General features: G+C 40.1%; 1 protein-coding gene across 1 annotated transcript in view; it reads right to left on the minus strand.

Annotated features, from left to right (window-relative positions):
• Positions 1–283: 283 nt before the first annotated feature.
• The window catches only part of LOC133663908 (gap junction delta-2 protein-like), a 92,152-nt gene continuing 72,445 nt past the window's right edge, over positions 284–19,990 (minus strand). Inside the window, exon 3 of the mRNA XM_062068636.1 lies at positions 284–1,133. Within this exon, the coding sequence (XP_061924620.1) occupies positions 284–1,133 (850 nt within the window). The remainder of the gene's footprint in view (positions 1,134–19,990) is intronic.

Genomic DNA, 19,990 nt, shown 5'->3' on the forward strand with positions numbered 1-19,990 from the left:
CCACTCAGTTGTTCCCTGTCCTGCCTTTTGAGGATTTAAAATAGGACAGAGGAGATTGTAGTTAAAAAAAAATGCAGTTAGAACAGCTCTCAAAAGATGTTTGAATTTTCAGTTTTCACTCCTCAAGTGACCCAGGTGGAGGGTCGGTCTTCATCCCATCATCACAGAGAGGCGTCCCTTCATCTGATTTGACCTCTCCATCCCTTTAAAAATCATAGTCGCTGCCTTTTTTTTTTTGCACTCCCGCACTTTCATTCCACTCCTCTTCCTTTGCTCTTTATCATCAGACGTAAGCTGACTCGCTGGACTGTGTGCGCCCCAGGTTGGGCGGTTGGGACAGATGCGCCATGTCTTTCTTCCTGATCTCACAAATGGATTTCCTGCGGGCCTGGACGCCCCTGATGGCCGCTTTAATCTTGCGCCAGCCCAGATGGTTGAGCTCGGCCAGGTTGAGCACCACGCAAATTCCGCTCACCGCGAACATGAACACCAGGAAAACCGTTTTTTCCGTGGGGCGAGACACGTAGCACTCCACCTCCTTCAGACACGGGTAGCGGTCACATTCGAAAATCCCAGGCACGCTGAAGCCGTAGAGAAAGTACTGGCCTGCCAAAAATCCGATCTCCAGGGCGTTTCGGAACACCACCTGGATGATGTAAAACCGTGAGATCCCTTCCTGTCGACGTACTTTGGAGCTCTTCCCGTGGGTGAGGCCCCGGGGGGCGTTGGGGATCTCCTTCACTTCAAGGCAGTCCGGTTCTTCTTTACCTCCTCCGCCGTCACCGCCGTGCTGAACTAAAATTCCGTTAATATTTCGGAGCTTTCGCGCCCCATCCCTTCCTCCGTAGTCCCGCTCAATTATGGGATAGAGGAAGGAGTAACGCCTGTCTCTCTGTTTGGCCGACTGGTGAACGGAGTACGTGATGAAGCAGAGGCTGGGCGTGCACACTAGTATGATCTGGAAAACCCAGTAGCGGATATGGGAAATAGGAAAGGCCTTGTCATAGCACGCCTGGTTGCAGCCCGGCTGCAGGGTGTTGCAGATGAACATGGTCTGCTCATCCTCATACACCGTCTCCCCCACAATAGCCACAATCAGGATGCGAAAGATCACAACCACCGTCAGCAGTATCCTGCAGAAGACAAAACAGAAACAGGAGTCAATCAGTGTTTTACTGGTCTTTCTTGCACATCAGCCTTTTGGATGTGTACATATTATTCTAGGGACATGGCAAATGTTTCAAATACCCCACTGAAGGAATCATTGGAAAGCAGAACTTTAATTCTTACAGGAGAAAACGCCTGATGAATAAGTTTTTTACATGATACTGTCCTCTTTCCGCTTCATATCAGTTACTTATATGTTCACTTCCTGTTTTCAATTTGTAGCACAATTTACATCAATAATTTCTAAATACAACAGTTCCCTTCATAAATGGTTAAGTTATTTATGATTCACCTAATGAGATGAATAATATGATATTTCAATAAGTATCATAATTTTTATCCTTATACTTAAAGTGTAGGAGCCTAATACAGAGTCATACTTGAATCCATGTTTATTTTATTATTTTGAGTGATTGATGCGTGTATGTCAGTGTGCACCCTTTGCAGGGGTGAAAAGTTCCCACGCAGGCCTATAAGGGGCAGGAGCGCGCTGGGCGCGTGATTGGCAGTCGGGCACCAGCATACCGTCTTTGACCTCACCTGTCTGTAGACCTCGGCTTTATATAGGCTACCATTTATTTTGTTTCCCGAGTATTTTGTTCCTTGATTTTTGTAAATAAAATAATCTACAATCGCGCTGCTGGATCAGTTTGAATTACTAGATGGATAGCGGGAAAAAGAAGAATACGTGACAAGGAAGGCTGTGTATGGTGTGAGTCAGACAAGATGCCCGCGCCCCAAGTGGAACAAACATTTGAACAAAGGGGTTATAGGAACAATCAATTTCAGTGTTTTATGCCACTTCATATAGGGTTGTGTACCTTCCACATTAGAACCGATATGGTACCGATTCCTGTTACCTGGTAATCGATACCAGTAATCAACAGTACCAAATGTTTGTACTTTTGTGCTGTTAAAGTTTAATAATAAAACATCTCTTTTGCAAGTATTATATTGTAAACGTTGGGCCTCATCTACTAAAGGTTTGCGTGTATTGAAATACATTTAAACTTGATTGCACATGCAAAAGCTAAACGACTAAACTTGTGAGGATTGCGTCTCCTAAGTGAGCAAAATAAGGAGCGCAATCCATTTAGAATATACGCTGATTATTAGAATGACTACAATCCTGGGAGGAAAAAAATATAAAGGTAATTACTTAGTACACACAGTGTGATTTATCAAAACTAAAACTGTTCTACGGCCGCTGTTTTGAATCTATAATAAGTACGTCTAGACAGGACGCGCAAACTGGCAGTTGCGTACAAATAGCTGTGAGAACAGAAGCGATCGCACTGCAGCTTTATCCTGCGTATTCATGTCAACATACACTATATTGCCAAAAGTATTTGGCCACCCATCCAAATGATGAGAATCAGGTGTCCTAATCACTTGGCCCGGTGTATAAAATCCAGCACTTAGGCATCGAGACTGTTTCTACAAACATTTGTGAAAGAATGGGCCGCTCTCAGTGATTTCCAGCGTGGAACTGTCATTGGATGCCGCCTGTGCAACAAAGTCGCAAATTTCCTCACTCCTAAATATTCCAAAGTCAACTTTATTATAAGAAAAGTGAAGAGTTTGGGAACAACAGCAAGTCAGCCACCAAGTGGTAGGCCACGTAAACTGACAGAGAGGGGTCCGCGCATGCTGAAGCGCATAGTGCAAATACTTTCTGCACAGTCAGTTGCTACAGAGCTGCAAAACTTCATGTGACCTTCCAATTAGCCCACGTACAGTACGCAGAGAGCTTTACGGAATGGGTTTCCATGGCCGAGCAGCTGCATCTAAGCCACACATCACCAAGTCCAATGCAAAGCGTGGGATGCAGTGGTGTAAACTAGCACGTCGCCACTGGACTCTAGAGCAGTGGAGACGTCTTCTCTGAACTGATGAATCACGCTTTTCCATCTGGCAATCTGATGGACGAGTCTGGATTTGGAGGTTGCCAGGAGAACGCTACATTTTGGACTGCATTGTGCCGACTGTGAAATTTGGTGGAGGAGGAATTATGGTGTGGGGTTGTTTTTCAGGAGTTGGGCTTGGCCCCTTAGTTCCAGTGAAGGAACTTTGAATGCTCCAGGATACCAAAACATTTTGGACAATTCCATGGGATGGCACTTCAAGTTCATATGTGAGTAAAGGCAGGTGGCCAAATACTTTTGGCAATATAGTGTATATGGACTGTCAAAAATAAATGGTGCCTGCTGGCATTTTTATTTAATGACGTTCGTTTTTTATGTATATGAAAACAACTTCTTGCAATATGCTTTTCTTTGCATCTTAAACATTTTGGAGCACACTTGCAGTTCGTGCCAGCTAGGGATGTATACCGAGTACCTGCATTTTTTGTTACTGGTTCCGAATTTGGGTCAATCCAGGAGGACACTTAAGATTCTGGACAAATAATACAGCTATCTGTATTTTATTTTTATCCAGCTGACCATCGTATTTATGACACGCTGTCACATTTACTTCAGGTGCCGCTGCTACGCATACAAATGATACAGGTAGGATCTGGAGTAATCACAAATAAAGAAGCACTATACACTACACAAAAGCATACTTGCCAACCTTGAGACCTCCGAATTTGGGAGAGGGGGGGGCGCGCGTGGTTGAAGTGGGCGGGGTTGGGGGGCGGGGTTTGGTGGTATCGGGGGGTGTATATTGTAGCGTCCCGGAAGAGTTAGTGCTGCAAGGGATTCTGGGTATTTGTTCTGTTGTGTTTAGGTTGTGTTACGGTGCGGATGTTCTCCCGAAATGTGTTTGTCATTCTTGTTCGGTGTTGGTTCACAGTGTGGCGCATATTTGTAACAGTGTTAAAGTTGTTTATACGGCCACCCTCAGTGTGACCTGTATGGCTGTTGACCAAGTATCCGTTGCATTCGCTTGTGTGTGTGTGTGTAAAAGCCGCATATATTACGTGACAGGTTTGTATGGAGAAAAAGCGGGCGTGACGACAGGTTGTAGAGGACGCTAAAGGCAGTGCCTTTAAGGCAGGCCCCCAGTATTGTTGTCCGGGTGGAAATCGGGAGAAATTCGGGAGAATGGGTGCCCCGGGAGATTTTCGGGAGGGGCACTGAAATTCGTGAGTCTCCCGGGAAAATCGGGAGGGTTGGCAAGAATGCACAAAAGTCCCCCCTCAAAAGTCCCTCAAAGTCACGCACATTGATAAAAGTGTCAGTTCGAAGTAAACACTTTACTTACGACCGCAGCTACTACGACCGCAGCTACCGTGCGTCATCAATCGTCCTCCAAGCAATCCAGTAATCCACAGGCCAATATTAATCCACTCAAAAAAGTATAACATTTAATTACTATAATAATCCATAAAGTTGCTCTCATTAAAATAGCATCCTCTGACAGGTCTCTAGTCGCTGTCTGACCTCACTACATCGCGCTGCGTTTGTGTAGCATCAAAACACACCTTGCTTAAATGCACACCCACCTAACATTCGATTGACTGTATTCATTTATATTATATACTTTATACAGTGGTGTGCCGTCAGGGCCAGCAAGGCCTTCTCTGCTGGCCTAACATAACCAGAAATCATGATCGTAATTAAAGATACAATTATTTTTAAATTTTACTTTCCCTAAATATCTAAAAGTATTTATATTCTCTTCATGTCATATTATGCTCATTCCAGTGCTGTTGATTTTAGTTTTAGTTTGTATCCAATCAGAATTCAGCTAGTTTATGTTGCCATGCTGTACCAAATCTGCCGTAGGCCTTCAGAATCAACAAAGCAGGCGTCTGTGCACTGTAAGCAAACGGGGACATACAGTTGATAGACAGTTGCGATAGCCAATCAGATCACATCACGAGTTGTTGTCAGTAAGGCCTTGTAGATGGCCTTACGTTGAACGTGACATTTACGCGTCCTGTGATTGGATACTCATCGGGACCGTTAGCGGATGAATTTGACAACACATAGAGTTGAGAGACAGTTGCGATAGCCAATCAGATCACAAGTTGTTGACAGTAGCCTAAGTAGCCTGATGTTATCAAGACTGTGATTGGATACTCACTTGCCATTCCAAAGTGAGTATCGATTCACAAGTTTCAATTTAGCAGGAAGCGGGAATTGTTGCGCCGTAGCCAGACCGGGATAGCAGAGAAGGAGAACAAAACGTTGATTAGGTGGCAGATATATTGTAGCGTCCCGGAAGAGTTAGTGCTGCAGGGAATTCCGGGAATTTGTTCTGTTGTGTTTATGTTGATTTGCGGTGCAAATATTCTCCCGAAATGTGTTTGTCATTGTTGTTTAGTATGGGTTCACTATATGTTTATGACAGTGTTGGCGTTGTTCACACGGCCACCCTTAGTGTGACATGTATGGCTGTTGACTAAGTATGATCCTCATTCGCTGGTGTATGTGTGTGTAAAATTTAACAGGTTCATTATAAATGGCAGTGATCAGGCAGAGTGAAATCTTTTCTTGACATCTTCAATTAAGGACCATCATTAACCCATCCAACGCTACAATGTATTTGCAAGGCCATTTTCAAGAATGATATGGAAAGAGAAACTATATCTTGTGAGACGATGTCGGTCAACCCGGAGGCTAGCTCAGCTGTTCTGGCAATCAAATGGGGAAATGCCCGCCATTTCCACTCGAATCAGCCGACGACGAGGTGTTGGCACTTTTAATATTGTTTTTACTATTTTAATTTTTTTAAGTACGGTGGTACAAGATGGTACAAGATGTTGGTGGTGTACATCCTCATGTGCTAATAAAAATCATAATAAAAAAAAACAACACTTTTTCCACATCTTTATTTACACCAATTACATATAGTATCGATAAGAGTACCGATGAATACCAGTATCGATAAGGAATATCGATTATGGTATCGGCAGAATCCTAACAATATACATCCCTAGTGCAAACATCTTCTAGGGTGCACCTTGAGCGCACTAAAAAAATGTGTCCCGTTGTAGATCGCACTGCAGAACTGCTTCTAAAATGCCCAGAAAAAATGGTACATGTCATATGTGTCTGCTGCATGGTTCAAAACATAGCAAAATGTCACATATAGGAGCATGATAACATGAATGTGCAGTAAATGAGTGTCTCCATAGTGAAAGCCGCGTCGTACACGCAAAAACCTCATTTAAATAGGACGGTCTGTGCCACTTTTGCACTTGTTATCAATTGTGTATTACACAACATGCCCACTAATAGTACACACAATTCTATAGTTTGTACACACTGTTTAACGCGTGGTATTTGGATCTTAGTAGGTTAAGCCCTTTATATGCAGTTGCAATTCCAAGACTTTAGATGGCAGTTGTATATATGCTACTGTGGTTGTCAGGAAGTAGTCTTTGCCATTAAGTTGAATGTGCCAGTATTGTCTTTTGTTGAGTCCTACAAAGTGTTTGTACTGTAAGTATTCTACTTATTACCTGCCAGCTGTTCGATTGTAATGAGCATATTAGTTGTATTTTTGATTGCTAAATTTGGAGGTGTTGAATAATGATTCATGTTAATTAGTAGCATGTCTAATATACAAACCCTGTTTCCATATGAGTTGGGAAATTGTGTTAGATGTAAATATAAACGGAATACAATGATTTGCAAATCCTTTTCAACCCATATTCAATTGAATGCATTACAAAGACAAGATATTTGATGTTCAAACTCATAAACATTTTTTTTTTTTGCAAATAATAATTAACTTAGAATTTCATGGCTGCAACACGTGCCAAAGTAGTTGGGAAAGGGCATGTTCACCACTGTGTTACATGGCCATTCCTTTTAACAACACTCAATAAACGATTGGGAACTGAGGAAACTAATTGTTGAAGCTTTGAAAGTGTAATTCTTTCCCATTTTTGTTTTATGTAGAGCTTCAGTCGTTCAACAGTCCGGGGTCTCCGCTGTCGTATTTTACGCTCCATAATGCGCCACACATTTTCGATAGGAGACAGGTCTGGACTGCAGGCGGGCCAGGAAAGTACCCGCACTCTTATTTACGAAGCCACGCTGTTGTAACACGTGCTGAATGTGGCTTGGCATTGTCTTGCTGAAATAAGCAGGGATGTCCATGAAAAAGACGGCGCTTAGATGGCAGCATATGTTGTTCCAAAACCTGTATGTACCTTTCAGCATTAATGGTGCCTTCACAGATGTGTAAGTTACCCATGCCTTGGGCACTAATACACCCCCATACCATCACAGATGCTGGCTTTTCAACTTTGCGTCGATAACAGTCTGGATGGTTCGCTTCCCCTTTGGTCCGGATGACACGATGTCAAATATTTCCAAAAACAATTTGAAATGTGGACTCGTCAGACCACAGAACACTTTTCCACTTTGCATGAGTCCATCTTAGATAATCTCGGGCCCAGAGAAGCCGGCGCCGTTTCTGGATGTTGTTGATAAATGGCTTTCGCTTTGCATAGTAGAGCTATAACTTGCACTTACAGATGTAGCGACAAACTGTATTTAGTGACAGTGGTTTTCTGAAGTGTTCCTGAGCCCATGTGGTGATATCCTTTAGAGATTGATGTCGGTTTTTGATCCAGTGCCGTCTGAGGGATTGAGGGTCACGGTCATTCAATGTTGGTTTCCGGCCATGCCGCTTACGTGGAGTGATTTCTCCAGATTCTCTGAACCTTTTGATGATATTATGGACTGTAGATGTTGAAATCCCAAAATTTCTTGCAATTGCACTATGACAGGGGTCGGCAACCCAAAATGTTGAAAGAGCCATATTGGACCAAAAATACAAAAAAAAATCTGTCTGGAGCCGCAAAAAATTAAAAGCCATATTACATGTGTCATGAGATATACATTTAATTAAGAGGACTTAAAGGAAACTAAATGAGCTCAAATATAGCTACAAATGAGGCATAATGATGCAATATGTACATATCGCTAGCCTAAATAGCATGTTAGCATCGATTAGCTTGCAGTCATGCCGTGACTAAATATGTCTGATTAGCACTCCACACAAGTCAATAACATCAACAAAACTCACCTTTGTGCACTCACGCACGACGTTAAAAGTGTGGTGGACAAAATGAGACAGAAAAAGTGGCATAAAACACGTCCTAGAAAGTCGGAGAAATTTATACATGTAAACAAACTATACGGTGAGTTCAAGGACCGCCAAAATAAGTAGGAAAAAACGGCGCTCGCCAAATACTCGAATGAGTGAAGCATATTTAATATAAACAGTGTGATTTATAACAATTAAGGAGGTTTGTGTCATGTTTGTCCTCCTACAGAAACCATACTAAAACAAAAAAATAAATTTTTTCCCCTCATCTTTTTCCATTCTTCATACATTTTTGAAAAATCTCCAGAGAGCCACTAGGGCGGCGCTAAAGAGCCGCATGCGGCTCTAGAGCCGCGGGTTGCCGACCCCCGCACTATGAGAAACGTTGTTCTTAAACTGTTTGACTATTTGCTCACGCCGTTGAGGACAACGGGGTGACCCTCGCCCCATCCTTTCTTGTGAAAGACTGAGCATTTTTTGGGAAGCTGTTTTTATACCCAATCATGGCACCCACCTGTTCCCAATTAACCTGCACACCTGTGGGATGTTCCAAATAAGTGTTTGATGAGCATTCCTCAACTTTATCAGTGTTTATTGCCACCTTTCCCAACTTCTTTGTCACGTGTTGCTGGCATCAAATTCTAAAGTTAATGATTATTTGCACACAAAAAAAATTGTTTATCAGTTTGAACATCAAATATGTTGACTTTGTAGCATATTCAACTGAATATGGGTTGAAAATGATTAGCAAATCATTGCATTCCGTTTATAGTTACAACTTACACAATTTCCCAACTCATATGGAAACGGGGTTTGTATACGGTTCATGCATTTTTGAGCGAGCGTTGACGCAGTTTTGATACCACTGGTGGTTTTCAGTCTGGCTACATTGTTGGACATACTTATTTGGACAATAAATATAACTACTCAGTGGCCTAGTGGTTAGAGTGTCCGCCCTGAGATTGGTAGGTTGTGAGTTCAAACCCCGGCTGAGTCATACCAAAGACTATAAAAATGGGACCCATTACCTCCCTGCTTGGCACTCAGTATCAAGGGATGGAATCGGGGGTTAAATCACCAAAAATGATTCCCGGGCGCGGCCACCGCTGCTGCCCACTGCTCCCCTCACCTCCCAGGGGGTGATCAAGGGTGATGGGTCAAATGCAGAGAATAATTTCCGACCGATTGGTACTGGGCCGCACAAGAAATAAAAAAAATTTTTATTTTAAACTAAAAAATTTTTTTTTTTTTTTTTATTAAATCAACATAAAAAACAAAATATATACATTATATATCAATATAGATCAGGGGTCACCAACCTTTTTGAAACCAAGAGCTACTTCTTGGGTACTGATTAATGCGAAGGGCTACCAGTTTGATACACACTTAAATAAATTGCGAGAAATAGCCAATTTTCTCAATTTACCTTTAACTCTATGTTATTATTAATAATAAATGATATTTATCTTTGTGGAAACACTGATCATCTTAATGATTTCTCACATTAAACATATATAGAAACAGATAAATATCAATATGCAACACTTTATTTTTATATTTTCTCTAAGAGCACATTTTTCAAATTGAACATTTTCAAATGACCACTTCTAAGACAGTCTTGTGAAATCACAATATCCCATTTTAACTAGCTAGCCACTAACATTTTTTTTTTAACAAATCATGAATTACTTTGCACCATGTTTGTACAAATAATAACTCATGTAAAATAAAATAAAATAAAATAAATAATTTATGGAACATCATTAGTATTTTTTCCTGATTAAGATTAATTTTAGAATTTTGATTACATGTTTTAAATAGGTTAAAATCCAATCTGCACTTTGTTAGAATATATAACAAATTGGACCAAGCTATATTTCTAACAAAGACAAATCATTATTTCTTCTCGATTTTCCAGAACAAAAATTTTTTTAAAAATTCAAAAGACTTTGAAATAAGATTTAAATTTGATTCTACAGATTTTCTAGATTTGCCAGAATATTTTTTTTGAATTTTAATCATAATAAGTTTGAAGAAATATTTCACAAATATTCTTCGTCGAAAAAACAGAAGCTAAAATGAAGAATTAAATTAAAATGTATTTATTATTCTTTACAATGAAAAAAAGAAATTTACTTGAACATTGATTTAAATTGTCAGGAAAGAAGAGGAAGGAATTCAAAAGGTAAAAAGGTATATGTGTTCTACCGCTTATTCCGAAGGGAATAAGCGGTAGAAAATGGATGGATGGATGTTTAAAAATCCTAAAATAATTTTTAAGGTTTTCTCTAAAATTGTCTTTCTGAAAGTTATAAAAAGCAAAGTGAAGACCAAGTCTTTAAAATATTTTCTTGGATTTTCAAATTCTATTTGAGTTTTGTCTCTCTTAGAATAAAAAATGTAGAGCAACGCGAGACCAGCTTGCTAGTTGTGGGGAGGCGGGGCCGGCGGGCCGGCGGACCGACGGCGCCCGCTCCAAGATGGCGGCGAGGAGGCGTGGACGAGCGAGCGGCAAGGCTGGGCGCGCTGGGAGCGACGCGGCAATCAGCATAAGGTGCGTGGAGCGCGCAGCTGTGGACAGTGCAATTACCATCTCGGACCGTATAAAAGGGTGAGAGATTCAGAGACGTGAACATCAAGGGAGGAGACGGAGAAAGACGGCGGACGGGAGGAAACCATCCTCTGCTGCCACGCAAACGACGCGACGTGCTGCTGAAAAGCAGACGGCGGACGGGAGGAAACCATTCGTGTGCTCACGTGAGAAAAAAGGCTCTGTGATTGAAATAATAAAGAAGTCTAAACCGTCTCACGACAATGTCTTCCCTGGATGGTCCTGAGAACCCGCACGACAGTTAGGACTGTCACACTAGTAAATAAATACAATTTAAAAAATAGAGGCAGCTCACTGGTAAGTGCTGCTATTTGAGCTATTTTTAGAACAGGCCAGCGGGCGACTCATCTGGTCCTTACGGGCGACCTGGTGCCCGCGGGCACCGCGTTGGTGACTCCTGATATAGATAATACAGTCTGCAGGGATAGAGTCCGTAAGCACACATGATTGTATTTCTTTATGAAAAAGAAATATATATATATATATATATATATATATATATATATATATATATATATATATATATATATATATATATATATATATATATATATATATATATATATATATATATATATATATATATATATATATATATAGCACCCCCCCCCCCCCCCATCCGCCCCCCCCACCCCACCCCACCGGTCCGTGGGACACATTTTCAAGCGTTGACCGTTCCGCAGTTACAAAAAGGTTGGGGACTGTCAGGCTTGTCCCTGACAGTTTGGACATGTTTTAGTTTTTCCTCTGTGTCTGTCTTTATTTCCTGTTAGCGCTCTTATTTTGTCTTTATTTCCTGCTTGTATCCCTGAGTGTTTTTCCCCTCAGCTGTGGCTGATTGGCACCGGGCCACACCTGGTGTCAATCAGCCAGCTGCTATTTAGATCTGCTTTGTCCTCCAGTCAGGGCTGGATTATTGTCGCTACTACCTGTCATTTATACTTGTCGTTGTAGCTGCGTCTATATCTGTTCACTCTGCTCATGCCATAGTCTCGTTTCTTGCCACGTAAGTGTTTGTTTTTTCACGTCACATTAAGCGTAGTTTTTCATGTCCATAGTTTCTGTCTAAGTGTTAGTTTTGTTCATAGCCAAGTTTGTTCTCCGCCTTGTGCGCGCCTTTTGTTTGTACCCTTTTGTTTGTTTTTGGTTATAGTGCTAAATGAAATCATGTTTTCCTGCTCAATGCCTGCCGCCATCTCCGCATCTTGGGGTTCATCACCTACACACTCTGACAGGGACCACTGATCTAGACCACAAGGAAGGGTTTTAAAAGTAGATGAAAATCATCATAGGTCCCCTTTAAGGCTGAAGACTCAACGATACTTCCACATGGTCACTGGGAACTGATGATTTCCTACCCTCAAAATTTAAACCAAAATAAATACACCAACTGCCTACATCATGCGTTCACATTGCACCATCTTATTAGACATCTTCTGTAAGAGGATCATGGTTGATATTAAGGAACAGATATGATTAGGGATAAACGATATTAATGAAAACTGCGCTAAAACTCCCAATAGTTTGCATTAGCGTTATTATTGAAAACCGTCATTGATAACTGCATTTTGATAACTCACGGACTGACTGGCGCCATATTGCTAGCTTAAATGCTAACATCAAAACAATAAATATTAACGTCTTCCCCAGTAAGAGTCTATTTATGTGTATATTTTTTTTGTTGCTGTTGTTTTGTCCACCTAGTCTCCCCACAATTTCAATTTCCCTCTTTGTATTCTTTTTTTTATTGCTTTCCATCCCCTCCTGTTCCAGTCCGGCTGTGCTAAACACGATAAAGTCAAATATAAATAAGGTAACAAGGGAAGTATCCCACATTTCTCTTTTGTAAAGTGAATTTGTACAGCAAATATGGTCATCTACATTAATATGATTTGCCTGAGTGACTGTACAGAACAGATTTAAGAAAAGAAAATAGAATTAATAATTAATATTTTATATATTTTTTATATAAATAATTATATATACAGTACACAGTATATATTTTAAATTTTGTATTTTTTTTATAAATTTTTTTTTCTTTGGACATTCTGCGGGCCAGGTCGTGGACGCTCTCGGGTCGTAGTTTGGGGACCCCTGAACTAAGCTATTAAATTTGGAGGTGTTTTTACGGTGCGTTCAAGGACCGCTGAACAGATAGGGATGCCACAACACTCGCCAGAAATAATAATCAAAAATAATAGATTGTATTACTAAGCACTTTTCATTTAAATGAAGCTTAAAGTGCTTCAGTGCAAACCAACATTCAAAACAATAAAAGCTTAGCCATTGAAACAGACTAAAACACTATCTTTGAAGGATTAGATGTCACAACGTGGACTTTGGCAACGCAAATTACTGTGGAATGTTTTCCCGAGATGCAAATGAACTGGACCGGACATGGCGTGAAGGTAAAGACATGATGTTATTCTGACTATAAAAAGTGTACAAACAAAAGGCGCTCGCAGCGGAGGCACAAAACTTAACGCTGGAAACAAAACTAGCACTAAGACGTAAACTATGGACATGAAACAAAAGACACTAACTGTGGCATTAATTAACAAAACTTACTTGCGGTGACGTGAACAGGGCAGCATGAACTATGAAACAAGCAGCGTGAACTAAGCATGAAACAGTAAACATGGCATGAAGCAGAGTGATGTCGCCAGGCCGACTACCTGGCAGCTACAAGCTTAAATACTAGTGACCTAATTAGTGACAGGTGCGTGAGTCCAAAACGTGAAACAGGTGAAAACTAATGGGTCGGCATGGTAACAAAACAAACAAAAGTGCACAAAGAGTCCAAAAACCAACGGAAAATAACCAAACAAAACATGATCACAAGACATGACATTAGAAACACAAAACATGCAAAATAGTGGTTTTTCTAACAGTGTATCTATTTATGTTTGTTATTTTAAAATAAAAATAACTTGGTCAAAAGATTTCAGCGTGTGTATAACTACGTTTTGCGCACATTCAACAATACCGCAATAATAATGATAATCCGGATCATTTTGGTCAAAATAACAGTGATATGGTATATGTACATCCCTAGTTATAATGCAGTACTGACATACCAGTGTGTACAAGTGTTGTAATCTCTTTTGCAGCAGGGTATTTGTAAACTGTAATAGTATGTGCTGATTACTACCTATGATTAGGTTTGTCTTGCCTTTTCAAAATCATTTCTCAGCATTCACATGTGAAATTTGGAAAAGCAATTCCAATCATTTGAGTGCAAAATGATAACTGCAATGATTTGCTATTGGCCTCACATAGCAAATCTGTAGTCAACAAAGACTTGGGTGACTCGTGACCTACTCCCCAACTGCTTCATCGTTGCAGTTTAGCCACAAAGTAGATTTGAAAGAACTGGTCCATGTGAATGAATGGGGAAAAAATCCTCAAAGTAAGAGTCAAGCAATCAGAGGTGACAAGCAAAGAGGCTTTCAAAACAATGCTGGTCATCACACTGAATGTAAGAGGTAATAGAGGCGAAGAAAACACAAAACAGTATTGTGCGCCTGATGGAGAGTGACATTGTGTCCCTCCTTGGTCACTGTTCATCCTAGTGGGAAGCAGAGGAGAACAATCTGATTTTTCAACGGAGTAGAAAAATGTCACAATGAGTGGTACATCAATGTATGGTCAGTCCCATGACTCACAACCTTCTGTTTTTGTACCTCAGCCAACCCTGTGCAATCAAGTGTGAGGGAATCAACTGATTGTGGTTTGTTAATTAGCAGGATTAGGCAACATACTACAAAAGCAATCATTAGGAAACTTTTTGGAAGGGTAGCACACGGCAAAGCAAGAATTCAAATAATTAAGATAGAATTTGGAATAAAAATGAGGATGGAGTACTTAATTTTCCATACTAAGTCCAAACTGAAGCTGTCTCCAGTACAGCATGTTAGTGGTGGCTTTCTAAGCATGTGAATCCAGTACTGACTTGGCTTTTGTGTTTTGGCTGTCTAAATTAACGCTTTAATGCAGGGGTCCCCAAACTTTTTGACTCCGGGGCCACATTGGGGTAAAACAATTTGGCTGGGGGACGCCCTATCTATATACAGTATATATATATATATATATATATATATATATATATATATATATATATATATATATATATATATATATATATATATATATATATATATATATATATATATATATATATATATATATATATATATATATATATATATATATTATATTATATGTAAATGTGTGTGTGTGTGTATATATGTATATGTAAATGTGTATATATGTGTGTGTATATGTACAGTATATGTCCATGTGTATATATATATATGTATATGTGTATATATGCATATGTATATGTGTATATATGTATATATATATGTATATATATATGTGTATAAATATATGTATATGTGTATATATGTGTCTATGTGTGTGTGTGTGTGTGTATATATATATATATATATATATATATATATATATATATATATATATATATATATATATATATATATATATATATATATATACAGTGGGGCAAAAAAGTATTTAGTCAGCCACCCATTGATTGTCAATGGGTGGCTGACTAAATACTTTTTTGCCCCACTGTATGTGTATATATACATGTGTATAAATATTTGTATATGTGTATATGTGTGTGTATATGTATGTATGTGTGTATGTATGTGTGTATTCATACATATATTAATTACTAATTGACTTAAAGAGCGCACTTGCTGCATGTCACGTTATCGATGGTAAAATGCATTTTTAGACAATATGATTTGCCTGAGTAGCTAGGATACAGTAGAAAATGGACTAGTAAGGACAAATTTAAAAAATAATAATAATACCAAAAAAAATAAAATAAAATAAAATGTATCTATTTATTTATTTTTAACTTGGGACTTCCAGCGGGCTGGATTTGGGACGCTGGGGGGCCGTATCCGGCCCGCGGGCCGTAGTTTGGGGACCCCTGCTTTAATAGGTATTAATCCATCAGGGTTATTAATCTGATTAACAATTTTGCAAGGAAGAATAACTCAAAATCCTTGAAATGTCTCTGGCAATGTGTTTCAGGCAGCGGGCAAATTAAGCAGGTGATCAGGATTGAATCGTGATTAAACCTAAATTAATCCACAGCAACACTGAGATGAATCTGATTAAAACAGCCTTGGTTTGTGTGCATCGTTGATGTTAAACCAGTGGTACTTGTTTCCCCAAGTACCACCATAATTGCCAACATTAAAATACAGTCGCATTGTAAGCCTAAATATCCATTAAAAACAAAGCAGCGGTTTATATTCTGGCCACTGTAACATTAAAGTTAAAGTTAAAGTACCAATGATTGTCACACACACACTAGGTGTGGCAAAATTATTCTCTACATTTCACCCATCGCCCTTGATCACCCCCTGGGAGGTGAGGGGAGCAGTGGGCAGCAGCGGTGGCCGCGCCCGGGAATCATTTTTGGTGATTTAACCCCCAATTCCAACCCTTGATGCTGAGTGCCAAGCAGGGAGGTAATGGCTCCCATTTTTATAGTCTTTGGTATGACTCACAACCTACCGATCTCAGGGCGGACACTCTAACCCAGGGGTGGGCAATTAATTTTTACCGGGGGCCGCATGAGCTACCCGAGCACTGCTGGAGGGCCACATCGACAATATTTCAATTACATTTTGCTCAATATTATTTTTGATATATACCGTAAGATAAATAATAATAATAATAATAATAATTATTAATAATAATAGTAATACTTCAACATAGTGTGTGTAACAGCATTCCATGACTAATATAAATAAATTAACATTAATAATAAATGACAGTAAAATAAGCACACGTATGACTGAGGAGTCATAGTGTAACTTTGTGTGGTGTTTGAGTTGTCCGACTTTTTGTGTGGCCATAAACGCACCAGTGGTTTAGTGCTATGCGTGTTGGTGACAGATGACAAGTTGGTTTTGGCCTGGTTTGTACGGCAGAAAATGACTAGTTTTTCGAGATAGAATTGTTTTACTCATGTTTTTGGTGTGGTTATGTCCGAATATAAACAGTTTTGCTAAATAAAGAGATCGATATAATTCCTGTCCTCGAAGCATCTCGATAGACGTTACAATAATTGAACAGTGTTCAATTGAACGGTGTTGACGAACACCGTTAGGGCCGCTTGTTGTCACTGTCACTCAAAGTTGCATTGCAAAATTCCATAGAATAAATATGTTTATTTTGTTTAGAATTCAGATGGGATTTGATTTGATGCGCGGCATATATTTGCTGCGCGCAGCGGACGCTTGAGCAGTGCGCAATTGCGCAGGCACGCACCTTAGAGGGGACGTTGCTTTGCAGTTCATGTCTTGTTGAAAACACGGCATTCCTCATCAACTTTTCTCTTTTTAGCGTCTCGGGTGTAAACCGTGCATCACTTGTCGCTGCATGTGCACCTTCACTCGCAGGTTACACACGGACACACGCCCATAAATAATACTTTTCAAAATAAAAGCAGCACAGTTGTATTGCGCGCACGACATAGATGTTTTTTCAACTTTATTTTGTAATTGCAGCTGTTCACATTCACTCACAATCACGCACACGCATACGTCCACACGGAAGTAATACAAATAACGATTTTCAAAACAAAAGCAGCACCGTTGTATTGCACACTCGACATAGATACTTTTTAAAATGTATTTTGTAATTTATAATTGGCCTCACGCGGGCCGGACAGGGACGCACAAAGGGCCGGATGCGGCCCGCGGGCCGCAGAATGCCCAGGTCTGCTCTAACCACTAGGCCACTTTAGTTTGAACAGTAACACTGTGTTTGAATATTTAATTAAGTGATTTTTTGGCATACAACTAGATGGAGCCCGCATACCACAGTTTGAGAATCCCTGTGTTAAACAATATATGCACCTAAGCAGTTAACTGATGGCAAGCTCATTTTAGTCCTCCTCTATGCTTTTATGTTCCTCTCCTGCAAAATACTCAGGGTTTTTTTTTTCATTCATGCCTCATTTATTTTTCAGATCTATGAACAGCAAAACAAACCCTAGACAGCAAGTGTTGGGCTTTGTGTGAGGACGGCGGCTGTCTCTGTCCACCGCAAGTCTAAAAACAGACCGGATACTTCTTTGAACATGCTGATTAATCGTTGCTTTAAAGTATGATTTGAGTTCCACATAAGATCAACTCACTAATCACCACCATTTATTTTAATGAGAATTCCATAAATAATGATATGATGAATGGCTCCCATTGCAAACCATTACAATAGCCCATCAAACCTGACCTCATTACATTAATCATGGATTTTAGGCTTTTGAGAGCCTAGTCAATAGACGGATACATATGAAAATGACTTTACAGGCAGTGTGCATGGGCAGGAAACAGAAGCTGCAGGGAAACATGTTTGTTTGTTTAGAAAGAGGTCGGAGTATATAACACTGTGTATACATTTATAGAAGGTGTCTTGTACCCAGCAGGCACAACAGCTTGTTGAATTAGGTCCTGACGTTGAGCAACTCAAACATACCGTTGATACAACATACTTTTTGACTACGTTTATTCAATGTCAGGTTGTGACATCGATTTGACCTTTGAAATTTGGTCATTTCCCAACTAACAACGTGGATCCAACGTTGGACATCAACGTTGTCCCCAAATACAACTATTTTGCTAAAGTCAGTTTGAAAGGACATGTATGTATAATCAACGTTGTATCAATGTCTTGTGCTTGCTGGGTTTACATTAGTTACGTCAGCGCAATAACATGACATCTTCACAAAAGCTGCATCAGAAGTCATCGTTACGAAGATAATATATTTTTGCCCAAGGATTTTTAGTCTAATCTGATTTGTTCAATTTTGCCGATAGTGGATGGACGATAAGTCAATGATGTGTATGCTAGCAGGCACGCTCGGCTGACACTGCGGCGCGAGCGCGATGATGTCACGTTATCAATGGGAAAATGCATTTTTAGACAATATGATTTGCCTGAGTGGCTAGGAGACCCTGAGAGTAAAAAGCAGTAGAAATAGATTGGAAAGGACAAATTAAAAAAAGGATTCGGGCCGCGGGTTGTAGTTTGGGGACCCCTGATCTAAACTTTACCGCTGTCTGTATTTTTTTCTATACTTTTATTGTAATATTTTCAGAATGTGTTTGTTCTATTTTTGGTCAAAGTAAGACAAAGAAACCAATCTGAAGTTGTCTTTATTTTTTTGTTTTACTTCCATGATTTTAATAGTCCGGCCCGCGTGTGTTTAGATTTTCCTCCATGCAGCCCCTGAGCTCAAATGAGTTGGACACCCCTGATGTACAGTATTACAATATATGTAACAGCTGCAGCAAAAAAAAAAGGGCAGTTTAAAATAGAGAGTAGCTCCAGCAGAAAATAGACATCAGAAACATAGAGAGGTAGCTAACATAGAAGCGGTCGGACAAATTTAAAAAAAAACTTGAGACTTCCCGCGGGCCGGATTTTGGACGCCGGCGGGCCGTAGTTTGGGGACCCCTGATTTAAAAGATTATATTTGATGGTAAAGTCTTATTTGGAAAAAGTGGCAACATGCAACAAACGCTAGTTTTCCAGTGTTCGAGATAGTTTAAATGTATCATTGAAATTGTGTTTGTGGAGGGAGGTGTGGCCAGCGCGCTTGCAGGAGCAAAGGTCACCGCCTCTGTCTATGGTGCTGAGGACGAGCACCATCGGATAGGGGCGGGGCATGTGCTGACGGCGAGACACAGCTGGCAGCTGATGGGGATCCCCACAAATGATCAGATCTCATTCGCAACGTTTTCCTTCTCAAAAAGGCTAAAACGGTCAGATTATTAAATAAACACTGCAGAAATTGGATGGTTCAGTGAGGCCCTCGGAAAGTCGGCTTTTGCTCTGTCGGAGCGTCAAGAAGACGATCAAACTTGACTATCTAGAGCAGGGGTGCCCAAATGTTTGATCTCTTTATTATTTTTGTAGTGTGGAATGTTACAAAAGGCTTGAGTAAGTGAAACGACTTAAACAGAAAGTTAAGTTAAAGTACCAATGATTGTCACACACACACTAGGTGTGGTAAAATTTGTCCTCTGTATTTGACCCATCACCCTTGTTCACCCCCTGGGAGGTGAGGGGAGCAGCGGTGGCTGCACCCGGGAATCATTTTTGGTGATTTAACCCCCAATTCCAACCCTTGATGCTGAGTGCCAAGCAGGGAAG

This window comes from Entelurus aequoreus, linkage group LG13 (assembly GCF_033978785.1).
Source record: "Entelurus aequoreus isolate RoL-2023_Sb linkage group LG13, RoL_Eaeq_v1.1, whole genome shotgun sequence".
NCBI lineage: Eukaryota > Metazoa > Chordata > Actinopteri > Syngnathiformes > Syngnathidae > Entelurus > Entelurus aequoreus.